Source organism: Ursus arctos, unplaced genomic scaffold (assembly GCF_023065955.2).
Source record: "Ursus arctos isolate Adak ecotype North America unplaced genomic scaffold, UrsArc2.0 scaffold_23, whole genome shotgun sequence".
Taxonomy (NCBI): Eukaryota; Metazoa; Chordata; class Mammalia; order Carnivora; family Ursidae; genus Ursus; species Ursus arctos.
In genome coordinates this window covers 23,596,954-23,612,960 of record NW_026622908.1, presented here as the reverse complement: position 1 = coordinate 23,612,960, position 16,007 = coordinate 23,596,954, and the positions used below count along the sequence as shown (strand labels likewise).

Here is a 16,007-nt window from a genome sequence, read left to right as displayed (position 1 = left end):
CTTGTCTTAACCTCACAGACGCTCCCTCCTTCCCACATGGTCCCAATCAATAATCCTTGCTTGTTCTACTTCCAAATCTTTAATCAGATCCATGCCCTCCACCTCCACTGCTTTAATTCGAGTTCTTATCATCTCCCACACAAACTATTCCAACAGCATCCAACCAAAAACTCCTACTGCTTGCTCCCGAGCAAGCTCAAATGTCACCCCCTCGATGAAGAGTCCCCAGCTCTCCGTTCGTGATTAAATAACTGCACTCACTTTGCCCCAGTAGCTTTCGGTGCACACCACTCTTCCAACACAGGCTGCCCCCTACAGCAGGGCTGGCAAAGAGAAATATGCACGACACGTGTGGAATTTTAAATGTTCTAGGAGCCTCACTAAAAAGGCAAAGAGAAATCAGTGCGTTTTAATAATACGTTTTATTTAACCAGATAGATCCATAATCATTGAGCCATATCATTTCAACATGTCATCCACACAAAAAATGTAATAAGAGAGTCTACGACTTTTCATCTTAATTCTTCAAAATCCAACGGGTATTTCACACTTCTAGCATATTTTAAATTAGGTACTAAAGCTGTCATCAAAAATAACTGATCTGTATTTACCTGTCATAAAATTTACAGATGAAAATATAGATTCCCATACCCGCATTGTTCCAAATGTACACTTGAAAGTTTTATAACTGTATCAAATATCAACTTTAAAAAAAAAAAAGACTTGGGCCCTTTCTTTCTTTGCCATTGGCATACAGTGTATCATTTCAGGTGTACAACACAGGGATTTGACATTCGTAGACACTGCAGAATGGTTACCACAGTAAGTCTAATCACCTACCATTTGTCACCTTACAGAGTTAATAGAATGTTTTTGACTATATGCCCCATGCTGTACATTACATTACCTTTTTATTTCACATCAAAGTAAAATTAACATTTAAAAATCAGTCCCTCAGTCATACTAGCTACATTTCAAGTGCTGAAGAGCCACACACCGCCAGTGGCTATTATATCGGACGGCGCAGCTCTGCTGTAATTAGTTATGTATCTGTCTCCGAACTAAATCAGACCACGTCTAATTTACTACCTCTTCCCCATTGCCTAGTTTAAGGTCTGGCATGAAAATGGTGTTTTATGAAAGTTTGTTGACTGGATAAAGAAAAATAGATGTGGAAATCACTTGACACTATCACATTAAATCAAGAATGTCCTTTGTAAGGAATGTAAGGGGCACACGCAAGCACAGGCCTGCATGAAAACTCATTAAGCCTATGCACATTTGACTTGTTACTGATTCCTTTAATAATGAAAATTACTTCATACATACTATTCCCCCTTTTTCTGAGCCTTCACTCTTCTTTTCTCCCTCCGTTAACACATTTATGGGTATTCTTCACAATGAGCACTTCTTAAGATGCTTCCACATTCTCCAGTTACCTTCTCTACCTATGTCTGGCCTTCTTAAATGATATTTTAAGCTTCTGGAGACAGACACCATTCCCTGTACTTTGTAACTATCATCACACGTGGCTTAATGGTAATACGAAAGTGCAAGAATTTAATATATGACATATAATCAATTCTCAGATGCCTTCTTTTTCAGCGGAGCTTTTCCCGATTGATCCTAGAAGCCCAACCTCTCAGCACGCACATTCACACCCCAGTCTCTGGATAGCTGGGACCAGTGACCTCCCCACACCGTCAGTTTATCTCTGTGTGCTGCAGTGTTTTATGTATGCGACTGTCCTTCACCCCCAAGGAGGTGGGAGGTTGTTTCCAGTCTTCGTTGCAATACCTCACATTTTCTAGTTGCTGTGCTCTCATCACAATGGACCCTTCTGTTCTGGGCCCCGTGGGTACCCTGGCAGGATGGCTGAAGCTGAAACAGGCACAAACCAGGGTATCCCGGGGCACTCTGCACCCAGGGGGTGCCCTGGCAGGGTGCTGGAGCTGAGGCAGCCTGAGGGCCAGGAGGTCCCTGAGCTCTCCGAGCAGGGGGGCCCTGGTGGGATAGCTGAAACTAAAATGGGGTGCTGCAGGGCAGGGGGCTGAGGGGATGGGCAAAATAGGTGAAGGAGAGCGGGAGATACAGGCTTCCAGTCAGGGCAATAAAGGCGCCTCCTAGGGAATATAGTCAATGACAGTGTAATAGTGTTGTAGGGTGACAGATGGCAGCTACACTTGTGGTGGGCGTAGCATAAGGTATAAACTTGTCAAATCACTCTGTTGTACACCTGAAACTAATGTAACATTGTGTGTCAACTATACTCAAATTAAAAAAAAAAATTTTTTTTAAATGGACCCTCTGTAGCTGTTGCTTTCTGTCCCCATTTGCCACCTCCATCTTCCCCCACCTGTCATGGGATTCAGCAACACATGACAGAGGAGAATCCTATAAGCGTACGGATCTCTTTGGTCTTGTTAGTTACACCTCCCTCTTGACAAATAACGCTGATCAAATAATGCACAAGAAAATTTCGACAAAGGGAATTATAGTAGGTTTACCTTTTATTCTAATGTTGCTTGCATAACAACAAAATAAACGTTAACACAAAGATGTCTCGGTGGATCAGCCGTGGGGTTCCTCTAAGTCTGGGTTGGCGATCTCTCTCGTTTGCTGGGATAGCTCTGTGATCGCATCTATCTCTGCAGGAGTGAACTTGGGGGTTAGCATCACAGCGTCATAATCAAATTCTTCATCAAGTGAGAAGGGCTGAACTTCATCTCCGAGTATCTGTAAAAGGTAGAAGGAGAAAAATCCTATGATCATTGTAAATGAAGAAAAAGTTGAAAACATAAACTCCCTATTAATATTTAATTCAACTTTTTTTAGACTTCAGCACTCTCCGCTGATTAAGGTGTTTTTAAGTAAAGGAATAAATTCAATTATTCAATTTGACCTAATTTAAGTCTCTTAATATGCCCCATTTGTACGATCCTGCATCTGAATGAATATCATTAACTAATTCCGCCCACGGCAAGAATCAGAGAGTTTCTCTTGCACACATTCATTACATTTTCACCACTTGTAGTGTTAGGGCTTGAGGCATATAGAAAAACTAAGAGTTACATTAAAATGTGAGGAAATATACCTTGAGATTTTGATCAAACTTCAATACACCTTCACCATTTTAAAAAAGACTTTTATCAATAAAACGATTTTCAAAGATAAAAATACTCTACACTTAAAGTACTTACTTCTTCAGATAATATCTATAACTTCCCAGCCAATAACAGTGGGAATTAAAACCCATGGTATCACCTCAAAAAGAAATCCTCCAGGATCTCTTTCTCCTCCCAAGAATTTTAAAAATATTACAGAATTTATCTACAAGTCAGGGTAGCTGCAAAGTGGCACAATAATTCTGTACCTATTTATTCATAATCTGTGAGTTTTAAAGACTTCCTAAAGGAAGGTAGATATTTTCCAATAAACAAAAAGAAAATACCTTAAATCACATTGTATTTACCCCTTAAAGAGCCTCTCTGAAAGCAAATGGTGTGTGATATAATGAAATTATCTGACACCTCTATGTAGCTCTATGATGTGTATGGTGATGCTAAAATAATTGAAAACTATGGTTTATGGAAGAATGAAAAAAATGCCCTGAAGCTATAATCAGCTTTAAATATTCTTGCATCCAAGATTATCTCATTGAATGGATTTTGCAATGTTCTTAAAAATAGACCATGTAGCTGAGAAACTATGTGGGTGGGGGGCATGAAAAGTAGACATCTCCCATCTGTTTGGCAAGTTGCATCTTGTAGTTAGGTGTGCAGTGCTAACAGCAAACATGCAGCCATCTACCATCCTTTCTAAGCAAAACCAGCAAGAGAGCAGACTTCAGAGACATGTCATCTCCTCTTTACTTGAAACCATCTGCGTGCTTTCCTGACACAGGCAATGATGGGAGCTGCCACTGAGTGAGTTCTCACCTTGTGTCAACCCCAGTACAAGGAACGGTGTGGGCATCAGCAGTCATCTTCAAACACCCCCTCTTCTGGAGCTCTGAAAGGTTAAGTAACTGGCCTAAGGCTGTACAATTAGTAAGGGAGAGAAGCAAGATTGGAATCCCGGGCAATGGGCTTCAGATAAAGCTTTATCTTCTCAACAAAAACACCAGCAAAAATCAACCTTGAGCTTTTCATTAAGCCAAGTCATAGACAGCTCTTGGGGAGAAAAGACCTTTTCTAACTAAGCTAAGCAATTCCCATAGCTTATCGTAAAGAACATATCCAAGGCTCCATGTCACACCATGACTGTCTTTAAAAGAACTGGTGTACACAGGAAGCCAATCCGTCTGCAGAGTAACCGATATGTCCATTTTGGTCACTTTCTAAGATTACATTTATGACCACAGTGAAAAAGACAGAGTGGTGATATTGTTAAGAACAGCTCAGATGAAGAAACATAAACAATGACACAATATGTTCATTTCTTGAACATAAGCATCCTTGCCATCTCCATCTCTACTCAGTAGTAAGCACCATGGCTGGCAGGCCCAGCCACACCCCAACCTGAGCTGATTCCAACAGATCCTGGGAAAGGACCAGAAGGAGGCCCCTCTCTACCAGTGCGTCCAGTCTGATGGGATTCTTGCTGCCCTTTTATGCCTGATTTGAGGCCTGGCATCCACTTGTCAGCCAAGTTTCAGGCTGGAAGTACCCATGGGGGCCCATTGCACTAGGAATTTGAATCCCCACCCCCAGGCCTCTAAAACCTTACCTACGCCTTACCAGCCACTCTCTAGATGCAGTCACTTTGCTCTCACCCACCTCCTTTTGAGGCTAGAATGCAGTTTCAAAAGAGACAAATCTCTTTGCTGGGCTAAAATCCCAGTGATACCAGACCATCCTCCTCACATTCCCTCTACACAACATAAACAACGCTTACATTCCCACCTCACTCCCCTTTACCTGTTCACTCCATAAACATGTATTGAGCGTTTAACATGTATTAGATGGGGAACAAAAGGACGAAAACAGCAAAATCTGTGTCCACAAGGTTTCCTCACTTCAGGGAGAAGTCAGAGTATATGAACAATTTCCACATCGTGTGTTGTGCTCTCCAACAGAGAAACGCAAAAAGGGGTTGCAAAAGCACAGAGGGGATGTGCCGAAGCTTACCTTACCCTCAGCTGAGCATTGCCACTCTCCAGAAAATCCTACTTGGCCTCGCCACTTAACATCCCAGTCATGACCCACCTTGTATTAGCAACCCAGACAGAGTACAGCTTGTGTGTTGGACTTCTAGACTCTCTGATAAGGGCTCACTCCCATGGCCAACTTAGCTCTACATATGGCCCAACCCATCACCTCCTTGTTCCTCTCCCTTCCCTGAGGTCCCAACATACCGTGCAGCTGTAATATCCAACATTATGGTACGAAAGATGTAGAAGTTTATCCTTAAGTGGAAAATTCTTATTTTCCTTTAAGTTTTTTTTTAATACACTTAAGTTTTTTCTGTATTATAGAGTATGATTCCCTTAATCGGTCATTTGGTGTTAACCGAAACAATAGGAAGGAATAAAGTTTTTAGCTAGTCAATAATTTTGATGCCAACACAAAGGTTATTCATTTATAATACACTTAGAGTTAAAAAATACCTAAAAATATACATTTCTTCACTTGGAAACAGGTTATTAATGACAGCTATTGTTAGATTAACTCCCTAGACAATCAGTTCAACGCTGAACTATAAAAAGCAAGAAACCAAGAATAGCAGTAATTTCATATTTGCAATGCCAAAATGTGATGCTTCTCAAGACATTTTAAACCACGTGGGGGTAGCCCTGTAATGTGGCTAGTACACCCCTGATTCAAAATGTCAGAGGGGCAGCCTCTGGCAGTCATTCAGTTACTTTTCATTCTTTCCACAAACACTGTGTTCCTGTGAAACTCTAGGCATTGTGCTAGATGCTGAGGATGCAAAGATGAAGACTTGAATGGCAGCACAGAGAAAGGAGATAGATGTATAAACAAGTCAGTATAGGGGTGCCTGGGTGGCTCAGTCAGTTAAGCATCTGCCTTCGGCTTAGGTCATGATTCCAGAGTCCTGGGATTGAGCCCCACATCAGGCTCCCTGCTCAGTGGGGAGCCTGCTTCTCCCTCTCCCTCTGCTGCTCCCCTCTCTCTCAATTAAATAAATAAAATCTTTTAAAAAATAAAATAAACAAGTTTGTATAGTAAAACAGAATAAATACAAACAGTAAAGTTAGGGGGTGATGGGAACAGCGAAGAGACACCTAACCTCACTCACGCTGTAAGGTCTGGGGAAGGAATCAGAGAGGGCTTCCTGGGAGAGGTGATACCTAAGCAGAATCTTAAAGGATATTAGTTAACAAGGTTGAGGCAAGAAGAACTTTGCAGATAAGAACTTTGCAGATAACTTCTAGTGAGCAGGCCAAGGAAATCAGATGCAAAGTTTCACATGTGAGGATCTGCAAGTAGTTAAGTGTTAAGGTAGAGAGAAAGAAGCAAGAGACAAAGATGGTGCCAGATCATGATAGTCTTACATGCTGTTTATCCTAGAGATGATGAAGTCACTGAAGGATTTTTTGAAAGGGAGGTAGATACTTGGTCATCTATGCATTTCAGGTTAATTCCTTCATTCATTCAAATTTTAACTGAGCACCTACAATGAGGCTGGTGCTGGACAGGTAGCTTTGTACAAAACAGAAAGATGCCCTACCCTCTTGGAGATTATATCTAGATCAGTTACTTTGAAGAGTAAAAACGAGTAGATGTGGAGTCAGGGATACTGGTTAGTAGCCTGCTGGAGCAGTCCACGCAAGAGATAATGAGAACGGGAAGCTAAGAGCAGAGATGTGACAATATCAGAAAGTAAAACTGGCAGCACTTGATGACTGATTTGGATATGGAAAGGCAAGAATGCATGAAGGGAAGCAGGTAAAGAAAGACAAGCTCAGTTTTGAACATGTTGATTTGAAGGTACTCAAAGGAATCCAGATAGAGATAACAACACGCAACTGAACGGGAAACTGAAGCTCTGAGAAAGGTCTGAAGCTAAAGATACAGATTCAGAGACACAAGCAGAAAAGGTAGTAATCTAGAGATGAAAATGGATCCAAGTATGTAAGTGGGAAGAGGTTTAGCACAGAACACTGAGCAACACCAACTCATAAGGGACGGATGGAGGGAACCCCCCAAAGAAGACATGGAAAGAACAGAGAAATGCACAAAGAATCTGAGGAAAGCAGTAAAGTGAGAACCAGTGGACCACGAGGGGCAGGCACAGTAGAGCGATCCATTAAAATAAAGACTGGAGGGGTGCCTGGGTGGCTCAGTTGGTTAAGCGTCTGACTTTTTTTTTTTAAGATTTTATTTTATTTATTTGACAGAGAGAGAGAGAGCACAGTAGGAGGAATGGCAGGCAGAGGGAAATAGAGACACAGGCTCCCTGCCAAGCAGGGAGCCTGACGTGGGGCTCGATCCCAGAACCCTGAGATCATGACATGAGCCGAAGGCAGACGCTTAACCGACTGAGACACACAGGCGCCCCCACCATCCAACTCTTGATTTCAGCTCAGGTCGAGATCTCAGGGTAGTGAGATCGAGCCCCACACTGGGCTCCATCCACGCTGACTGGGAAGTGTCCACTGGGATCTGGCAGCTACAGAGTAACTGGTACCTTTCTTCTGAATATATCCAGGCAGGTGACTGGAGCCAAGGACGTTCTGCAGTACACTGAATGAGGAATGAGGGGAAAGGAAGCAGAGTCAACTAGTAGAGTCAAGTCTAATAGTTTCTGAAGTCTACATGAGAACAGAGGGAGAAGAATAGACAGTAGCCCAAGAGGGCCCGAGGTAAAGAGAAGGCTATTTTTCCTTTCCTTTTGTTTTACTTCATTTCATTAAGGATGGGAGACTTGAACATGTTCACATGTTGAGGAGAACGAACCAATAGAGAGGAAAAGACAGAATGACCCTGACCGTGGTGTTACATGAGAAACACACTCTCAGTGGGTAATGAGGTTTTTTGTTTATTTATTTGTTCATTCAGTATTTATCGCATGTCTACCACATGCACAGCACGGAACTCGGCACTACCTCCCACTTTTTTTGCTTTTTAATTAAGTAAGCTTATGAAGACACACATTGGTGAGTTCAGAGCCCTCCCAGACAAGGGCCACATATGTAATCCAAAGTACATGTACACTGCAATTCAGAAGACATCACTGCGATCTTCGAAATGGCAGCTTTTAAAATACAGTAAAGCTGCAATTCTATGTATGTATTTCGGCTCTTGGCTACTACGGCACACGCTGGGAATTCTCTTCCTTCGAGTTAGGTTCATTTCAGGGTTCTAAGCTGTACGACTCCAAGGCTTTGGGATTACAAACTGAAATTCTGATTTATTTCAAAGAGAAGAATTTGTGCAATGGAAAACCAAATCCCGTGCTACTAAAAAGAAAACAACTGTGAATTAAGTTATTAACTTGTTATTTTTGCCTAAGGAGCTGAGAGAAATATGTGGATTTGAGGGGTCTCATTTCAAATCTAATTGAAATCTTTTTGTAGCCTCTCAGGGAATAGAATTTGCACACTGTTAGAAAACGGCGAGTTTCCTTAAAATTGCTCATGTGACTTATTCAAAGAGAGACCCTGTTACCAGAGAAATCATTTTCATTCATAGTACCACACAGGCAAATTAAAGAAAACAGAACTAATGCTCAAATCAATAAGAGCAGCATTTAGCTGTAGGCTATCTTACAAAGTAATATAGTAAATAAACCGTCTTTATAGGTGAAAAAATTTAGAGTCCCATTACAAATTGGAAAAACAGGAGATCTCCCATTGAAATACCACAAAAGTTTCTTCAATGATTTAGGGGTGGGGGAAAAGGATGGGAGGAGGAACACACAATTTTTCCTCTTCTTAATGTAGATTCTTTTTGGTCTATAAAGCTGTCACAAAATTCATCAAGACAGAATTATTAAGGCAAGAAGTTATTCACAAATGGAAAAATGGAAGATTCTTGGCAAATAGTTGACTCTAAGGGGAAGATGCACATGTATAAAACTCCAGCGATAAAATTAGGGAAAAAATTAAATGGTCTAATCTGTATCAGGAAGTCATGGCCTCTTCTTAGGCAATTAAGAGGAGGTCAAGACATCCAGGATGCATTTTCATCTTTGAGACTGATATCACAGAAAGCAGCTACCATATCTAGCCCAAAATTGCCCCTTGGTTGGTCCTTACAGGACATATTTGCTAGAAATTGATTATTATGATTTTTTACTGGCAGTGAGTGCTTTAAAATAAGATTGATACTGTTAAACCAAGGTGCAGTTGATACAGTATTAGGATTCTAGACAGTTCTGAAATGTTTCTCTAACAAATCGTGGTTAGAAATAAAAACCCCAACCAAGATATTCTAGGTATTCAAAAAACAGCAAAAGTTCTTCATCTCTGTTTCATTAAGTTTGCCAACACAGAATTTGTTCATATCATTTTGATTCCAACATTTAAAAATGTTCACATTTTCAGGGGAGAAATTGATATTCCTTTTACAGATACAATCATATACAAGGTTTTAACCTGCATTTTTACTGGCTACTTGATGGATTCTAGGAATCATTCAGTTTTTTAACCCATCAACAGAAACAATTTTATAACAATTCCTATAATGGCACTAGGTGCCATGACCACTGGCTGGTCCAGCAATTTGTATAGTCAAAACTGAAGTCAAGAGCATGTACAAGTCTTTAAAAGAAACTGATTCCTGCCAGAAATAACACTGCAATTTTAGTTTCTTATTACTCGGAGAAAGCAATCTGTAATTCAAAGAGCACATTGAAGAGTGGCTGTCCCTACCAGTTTATCTGGTAACCAATTCAGGGGTTTAATATAAGCCTGCAAGCATCCTAGACACACTCCTGTGATGTCTGTAAACAAAAGTTCTATGAGAAAGACGCAATTTAAAATTGAAATGTATGGATTACCTTTTGAATGACTGCTTCCGTAACAGAATATCTTTAAGTGACAAGACCAGTAGTACCTGAATAATCAAACAAGCAATCCCTAGGGGTTTATTAGGAAGCAATAATAAAAAGCCCTTCACAACTTCTTGTGCCTGATATGCTTTTACGTTGGGAGTAAGCAGGGTGATCAAGGTCATGACCCAACACCACCAGCAGCCTTGGTTCATGTGCGTTTGTAGAGTATATGCAGAAGAGTTGCAGACCATGACAAAAGCTGACTTTCTAGATGTGCCATGGGACAGTACAGGCATGGCAGAGATCCCACGCCCTGACTGTGAAGTGCTTGGCTAGATGACACTTCCCAGCGCCCCCAGTGGCTGGACAGGAACTTGTGACTAAGTGGTTGCAAGTGGAATCTGAGCAGAAAGAAAGAGTCCTGAGTCCTAAGCCTTGGGGAAACATGAAGCTCCCATGCTCTTCTCTGCTGCCCCTCCAGGTAGGATAGTGACCTGAACTGGAACATTCACAAGAGGACAATGTCCTAAGGCACAATGGAGATCCAGAGAGAAGGAACCCGGGCCCCTGATGACCCCAGGGAACAGAGCAAATGCTCACTTTAAAGGCTTTCCATAGGTGCCGGGATGGCTCAGTTGGTTAAGAATCTGACTTTGGCTCAACTCCTGATCTCAGGGTCCTGGGATGGAGCCCCATGTAGGGCTCCCACTCGGCGGGGAGTCTGCTTTTCCCTCTCCCTCTGCCCCTACCCCACTCCCTGCTTATGTGTGAGGGCTCTCTCACTGGCTCTCGCAAATAAATTTTAAAAATATTTTTAAAAAATAAAGGCTTTCCATAGACTGTTATATGAGAGAAATAAAGTTCTATCTCCTTTCAGCCACGGACTCACTGTTGGGATTCTCTATGGCAATAGCTGGGCCTTATCTTAACCAATACAAGATGTTTATAGGACCCTGGAAAGAAGAGTAAAAAAAAATGGCAGGTCCAGACAAAAAGAGAGAATCTATTGCATAGTCCCCAGATAACACTGTCCTGTAGCATAGAATACATCATGAAACAAAAATAGTTTCCACATAAAAACATAATTGCTCTGTGTTTAAAAAGCAATCTACACATTAGAGATAGATGGCAGCCAGAGGGACTCAATTAAGCAACATGAATTCTAAATTTTCCCAAATGTAAGAAAAATAAAAAAGTACAAGATATAGCAGCATTTCTCTGAAAGGACAGGTTACGAAATCAAGGCAATTTCAATACTGATTGAACCAGCTATGGAGTACCTCTTCCGTTTGTCTGTCTGCTCCTCTCACAGAGGGCCCTGGCTTTACCGCAGGGGCGAAGGGCTGGGCCACAGAAGGAACGTAAGAAGGGACGCAGGTGAAGATGTCCTCCTCCACTTCTCCTGGAAGCAGCAGCAAATCTGTTGGATACAAAACGTTTCACTTGGCAAAAGGTCGCCAAGTTCACAACTGACCTAAGTCACCTACAAGCCTATAGTAGTCAAAAGAATGAAGTAAAAATGCTCAAGTGAAGTAGGTTCGTTTCACAATGCCTGTCCTCATTTGGGGATTTACCCAAGGGATTCCCTTTTCCATAAAAAAGACGCCATTGGTGCATTTATTTTTATCTTCCTGTCTCAAGGTCACATTCCATCCAAAAGGTCGGGAAGGATTGTCTAGGAACTGTTTTGATCATGCCTCTCACCCCCAACCCAATTTCTACCTCTATAGGAAAATAAGGCAAGATGTTACCTTTGCCTCATTTTCCATATTTTCCCGAGGGATGGGAAGAAAGGAAATGAAGTGCTGAATTCATCCTGTAACACTGTGGCAATATTTCAAAAATATATATATATTAAAAAACAGTGATGCCAGAAGGAAAGAACTTTAACTTCCAGAAGAAAAATGAAGCACTCTGTCATATGCAGAATTCATGATCTGATGTTCGAGGCTGCAAACAACAACTTGTTTCCAGCTTGTTTAGCACCATGACAAGAATTCAATAACCAATCTGGGTTTTCTGATCTGTCCATTGTAAGTGGATCTGTTGCCTTATTTTTGCGTGTGTGACAGAACATGGGGGCATCACCATCGGATCTTCCATAGCTTTCTTTAAGGGGGACGTAAAATAAAAACAAATAGAAGCACAACAGGCTTCCTTGTCAATCCAAGCTTTCATAGGACCAGAAGGGCTGCTGGAGCTGGCTAGTAACTTGCAGCTGGTTCAGGACGATGCTGCCTGCTACTCAATGATGATCCTAATGAAGACACTAATTAAGTTCTCAGTGGAAGTGATTAATTAACAACAGGCATGCCTTGGCCATTGCCAATGGCAGCATGTATAGGGAGATAATTAAGCAGGTACTGATATTCAAAAACTGAAACTTATTAGAAATATGTCTCTCACCACTGCAAATAACACCTTCACAAAACACATTAATTACAAAATTCTTAGGACTCCAGCAATAGAACGAACATAGCCTAGAAACTGAATCTGTGTGTGGGTAGGGGTATCGTGAAGAAGATACTTCCACTATGATTAATTATTGGAACCTTAAAATACGACCTAATTAGCAGAAATAAAAACAATAGTCAACACTTATATGAGCTGCCATTTATAGGCATCAATTCAGTTCATCCTCCCAACAGCACTATTACTTCCTGTTTCACAGGCAAGGAACTCTAAGCAGGGAGAGTAACCGCACTCAAGGGGCCACAGCTGGAAAGTGTCAGAGCCGGGAAGTCTGTCAGCAGAGCCCGTACTCTGCCCACAACGTCACATTATGAACTTCTTTTAAACAAGCAATTTCATTACACAAATTATTTAAGTTTATCAGATTAATCGAACTCAGAGCCAAGAAATGTCACTACTACAGCACATTAGCATGGTTAGGCAGTATTAAGTACACTTAAACATTTTATACCCAGAGAAGTAATATTTTTAAACTCAATAAGGTTGATGGAAAGATTGGCTTTCTGATATATCTATTCATGAGCTCAAAGCCAACTCCCTCATTGAGCTCCCTGGTGTAACTACCTAGGACAGATACCAGCCTGGTCAGGGGCCTGCCAACAACAAAGGCAAAAAGAGAAAGGTTCTGGCCTCTTTGTGCGAAAATCAGTACCTATGAGACCACTGGCTGCCAGCGCAGACATCAGTTCAAATGTGAATCAAAATCAATTCTGCTTTCAGAGCTATTTAAAATCTGATTGACAATATTATGCATCGAGGAGGACAACTCTCTAATTCCTATGCTGAAACTCTTTGCCTCCCTGATATGTTTGCAGAGAAGGTAGGATTTTCAACAAAAATGGTTTCTTTCATAAAGATTCTACTGCCATGGGAACAATTCCCTCAAAACAGTAAGATTCAGTTTCCTCCACACTTTAAATTCTTGTCATTTGTTTCTTCAGTGTAAAAGCGAAATGCACAAATGCATACTCACTGATGCCTAACACAGCACCTGACACAGAGCAAATTCTCAACAAATACCTGAGACAGGAAATGAAGTCCCCGCATCTCACCTTTTAAACTGAACAGTAAGTATCAAGAGTCTACTTACCAATAGGACACTGTGGATGAAGTAAACTATATACAGTCCTTACCCTCAAACACTAAATTCTGTTACAGGGGTAACACTTTCACACATAAAATCAATCTGAGAATAATCAAGAATAAAATTGAACAGCTTTAGCCCTAAAGAGGACAGATTTATAAAAGAGTGAAACTAATACGTACAGGAATAGTCTGGTAAGGCGTATTTTATGAAGAAGGCCACCTTATCTTTCAGCCATTTTAAAATCACGTGTAGGTTATACACATGTGTTAGTTATATACTCACATGCTCTCAGAGAGAAAAATGATTGTATTCATTGATGGAGTGGGGGGAATGGAATTTCTGAAGTTCTGTGTAAAATTCTCCAAAACTGAAATGCTTGATGTAACTTACTCTGATCTTATTAATTATTGTTTCTGAAACAACCAAAGGCCTTGTTTTCATCTTAACTAAATACCACTATCTTGGCTGATGTGCACTGCAGAGTCAAGCCATCTCTCAAAAGTGAATCTTCACGTGGGATGGCAAGACTGGTTGAAAACATTCCAATCTCTTCTTTCTCAACTACATGATAAGAATTTCAACATTTACAAACTATGTGTTTATGCCATTTGTCTTTCCATATTAGGTCAATAATCACAAGTCAAAGTGATAACCGCATAATCTAATACAACATTAAAAAGTAAGCAATCTACCTGACATCTCATAATTTAGATAACAATATTTAATCTGCCTGGCATATTTATAAACACTAACCCATCTGTTCCTTTGTTGCCATGTAGAAATGGCCAAAATTTTCTGTAATTTTTGTCACTCCCCAAGACCAAAAAGAATACAGATAAGAACTGCTTTGGTAATAAGGCCTCTTCAACACATAGTTTTCTGCTGTGATAGTCCATCTCACTGGTTCTTGTTCTTAAAAATTTTTGAAGACTCCAAAGAGCTTTTGTTTATGTGGGTTATATCAATCAATACTCACATATTAGAAATTAAAACTGACAAATTTACAAATATTCGTTTATTGAATCATTGACAATAATACCATTATATATTAAAATAAATATTTTTATGAAAAATCTATTTTCTGAAAACAAAAAAATGGGGGAAGAAAGCACTGTTTTACATTTTTTAAACGTCTTACATTTTTTAAACATTTTAAACGTTTATATTTTGTAAACGTCTGCCTCAAGAGAAAAAAAGCTAGGTTTTATATGTGCTTCTGCATTCAATTTTGGAATATGCGTTTCAGTTGAAGTCAATGAAGAAAATCTAGTCTCACACAGAAATGCAGTTGGAAAAGAGAGGAGTACTTTAATAGTCTTTTTATATAATTGTAGATCTTTTTCTTTGATGCTATACCAGATCTTGACAAATGACAAAGTTTTTAAAAATAGTTTCAATGTGCAATCTGAAACCATTCCAGTGAATTTCTCATACTGTTACATTAAAATTCATTGGTCTATCTTACACATTGAATGGATCTTTCTCCTATGCATAATTGTGTAACATCATAAATTGGTCATGTAGAAAATACTGGTTCACTGTTTTATGTAGATCTTCCAAATGCTGACCCATTTCATTATACGGTATAAAGATCACATTAGTTAACATCACCAATTTTATCAGAAAAGTCATTAAATATTGGGAAGCTGTCAAGCTCACAGTACTGGGTACAAGTTTTCCAAAAATGAATTTTCACTTGATCCATTGCCAATTTTATCATTAGCAATGAACATTACCAGTGTCTCTCTTGAAGAGACAGGCTTACTTCATTCTGAGAACTATAGTTTGTCATTCTTTCAAGTAAAAATGTTGTTCCATGAAAGTAAGGGGGGGAAAAAAACTAGCTCAGCATACCACTCAATCACCCAAGTGTTTTTCCATGAGACAAGCACAGTATTTCAGAACGCCCCAGAAGTGCTTTGTGCATACTTAACAATTTTAGCACACAGAACATTAAAAAAGGTGTACTCAAGAATCAAGATTTAATAAAATTAATAATTTTTACCATTTCATCAAGAACATTTTCAATGGAAAATAGCACCCATTTTATCTTTTTTTAAAGATTTTATTTATTTGTTTGGGGGGGTACCAGCAGGGGGAGGGGCAGAGGCAGAGGGAGAAACACACTCCTTGCTGAGCACAGAGCCTGACATGGGACTCTATCCCAGGACCCTGAGATCATGACCTGAGCCAAAGTCAGATGCTAAACCGACTGAGCCACCCAGGTGCCCCTCTAGCATTCATTTTAATTACAAATTCATGACCGTGAAGATTACAATGACTACTAGTACAATTTTGTGTCACAACCTTGATTTGCACTGAGCTACCAGCATCTTTACCCACTTTGCTTTTGCTACATCAGTACAAACACCAGCACATTTGACATCCAGACCTTGGGGTTTCCCTAGGAGTTCTGAGACCACATCCCCAGGGGTCTGCTGGTCTACCTAATATCAGTCTAACCCACTAAAAACAATAGTAAAGCTGG

General features: G+C 40.2%; 1 protein-coding gene across 9 annotated transcripts in view; it reads right to left on the bottom strand.

Moving 5' to 3' along the window:
• Window positions 1-403: 403 nt before the first annotated feature.
• IFTAP (intraflagellar transport associated protein) overlaps window positions 404-16,007 on the bottom strand; it is a 62,680-nt gene continuing 47,076 nt past the window's right edge. For 8 of the 9 annotated variants that reach the window (XM_057317352.1, XM_057317353.1, XM_044389013.3 and 5 more), the window contains 2 exons: window positions 11,241-11,380; window positions 404-2,736 (listed from right to left, as the gene is read on the bottom strand). In XM_057317352.1, the coding sequence (XP_057173335.1) occupies window positions 2,572-2,736; window positions 11,241-11,380 (305 nt within the window). In that variant the 3' untranslated portion in view covers window positions 404-2,571. Of the gene's footprint in view, window positions 2,737-3,938; window positions 4,012-11,240; window positions 11,381-16,007 lie in introns of all 9 variants that reach the window. The other variant, XM_026512094.4, reaches the window with a different exon arrangement.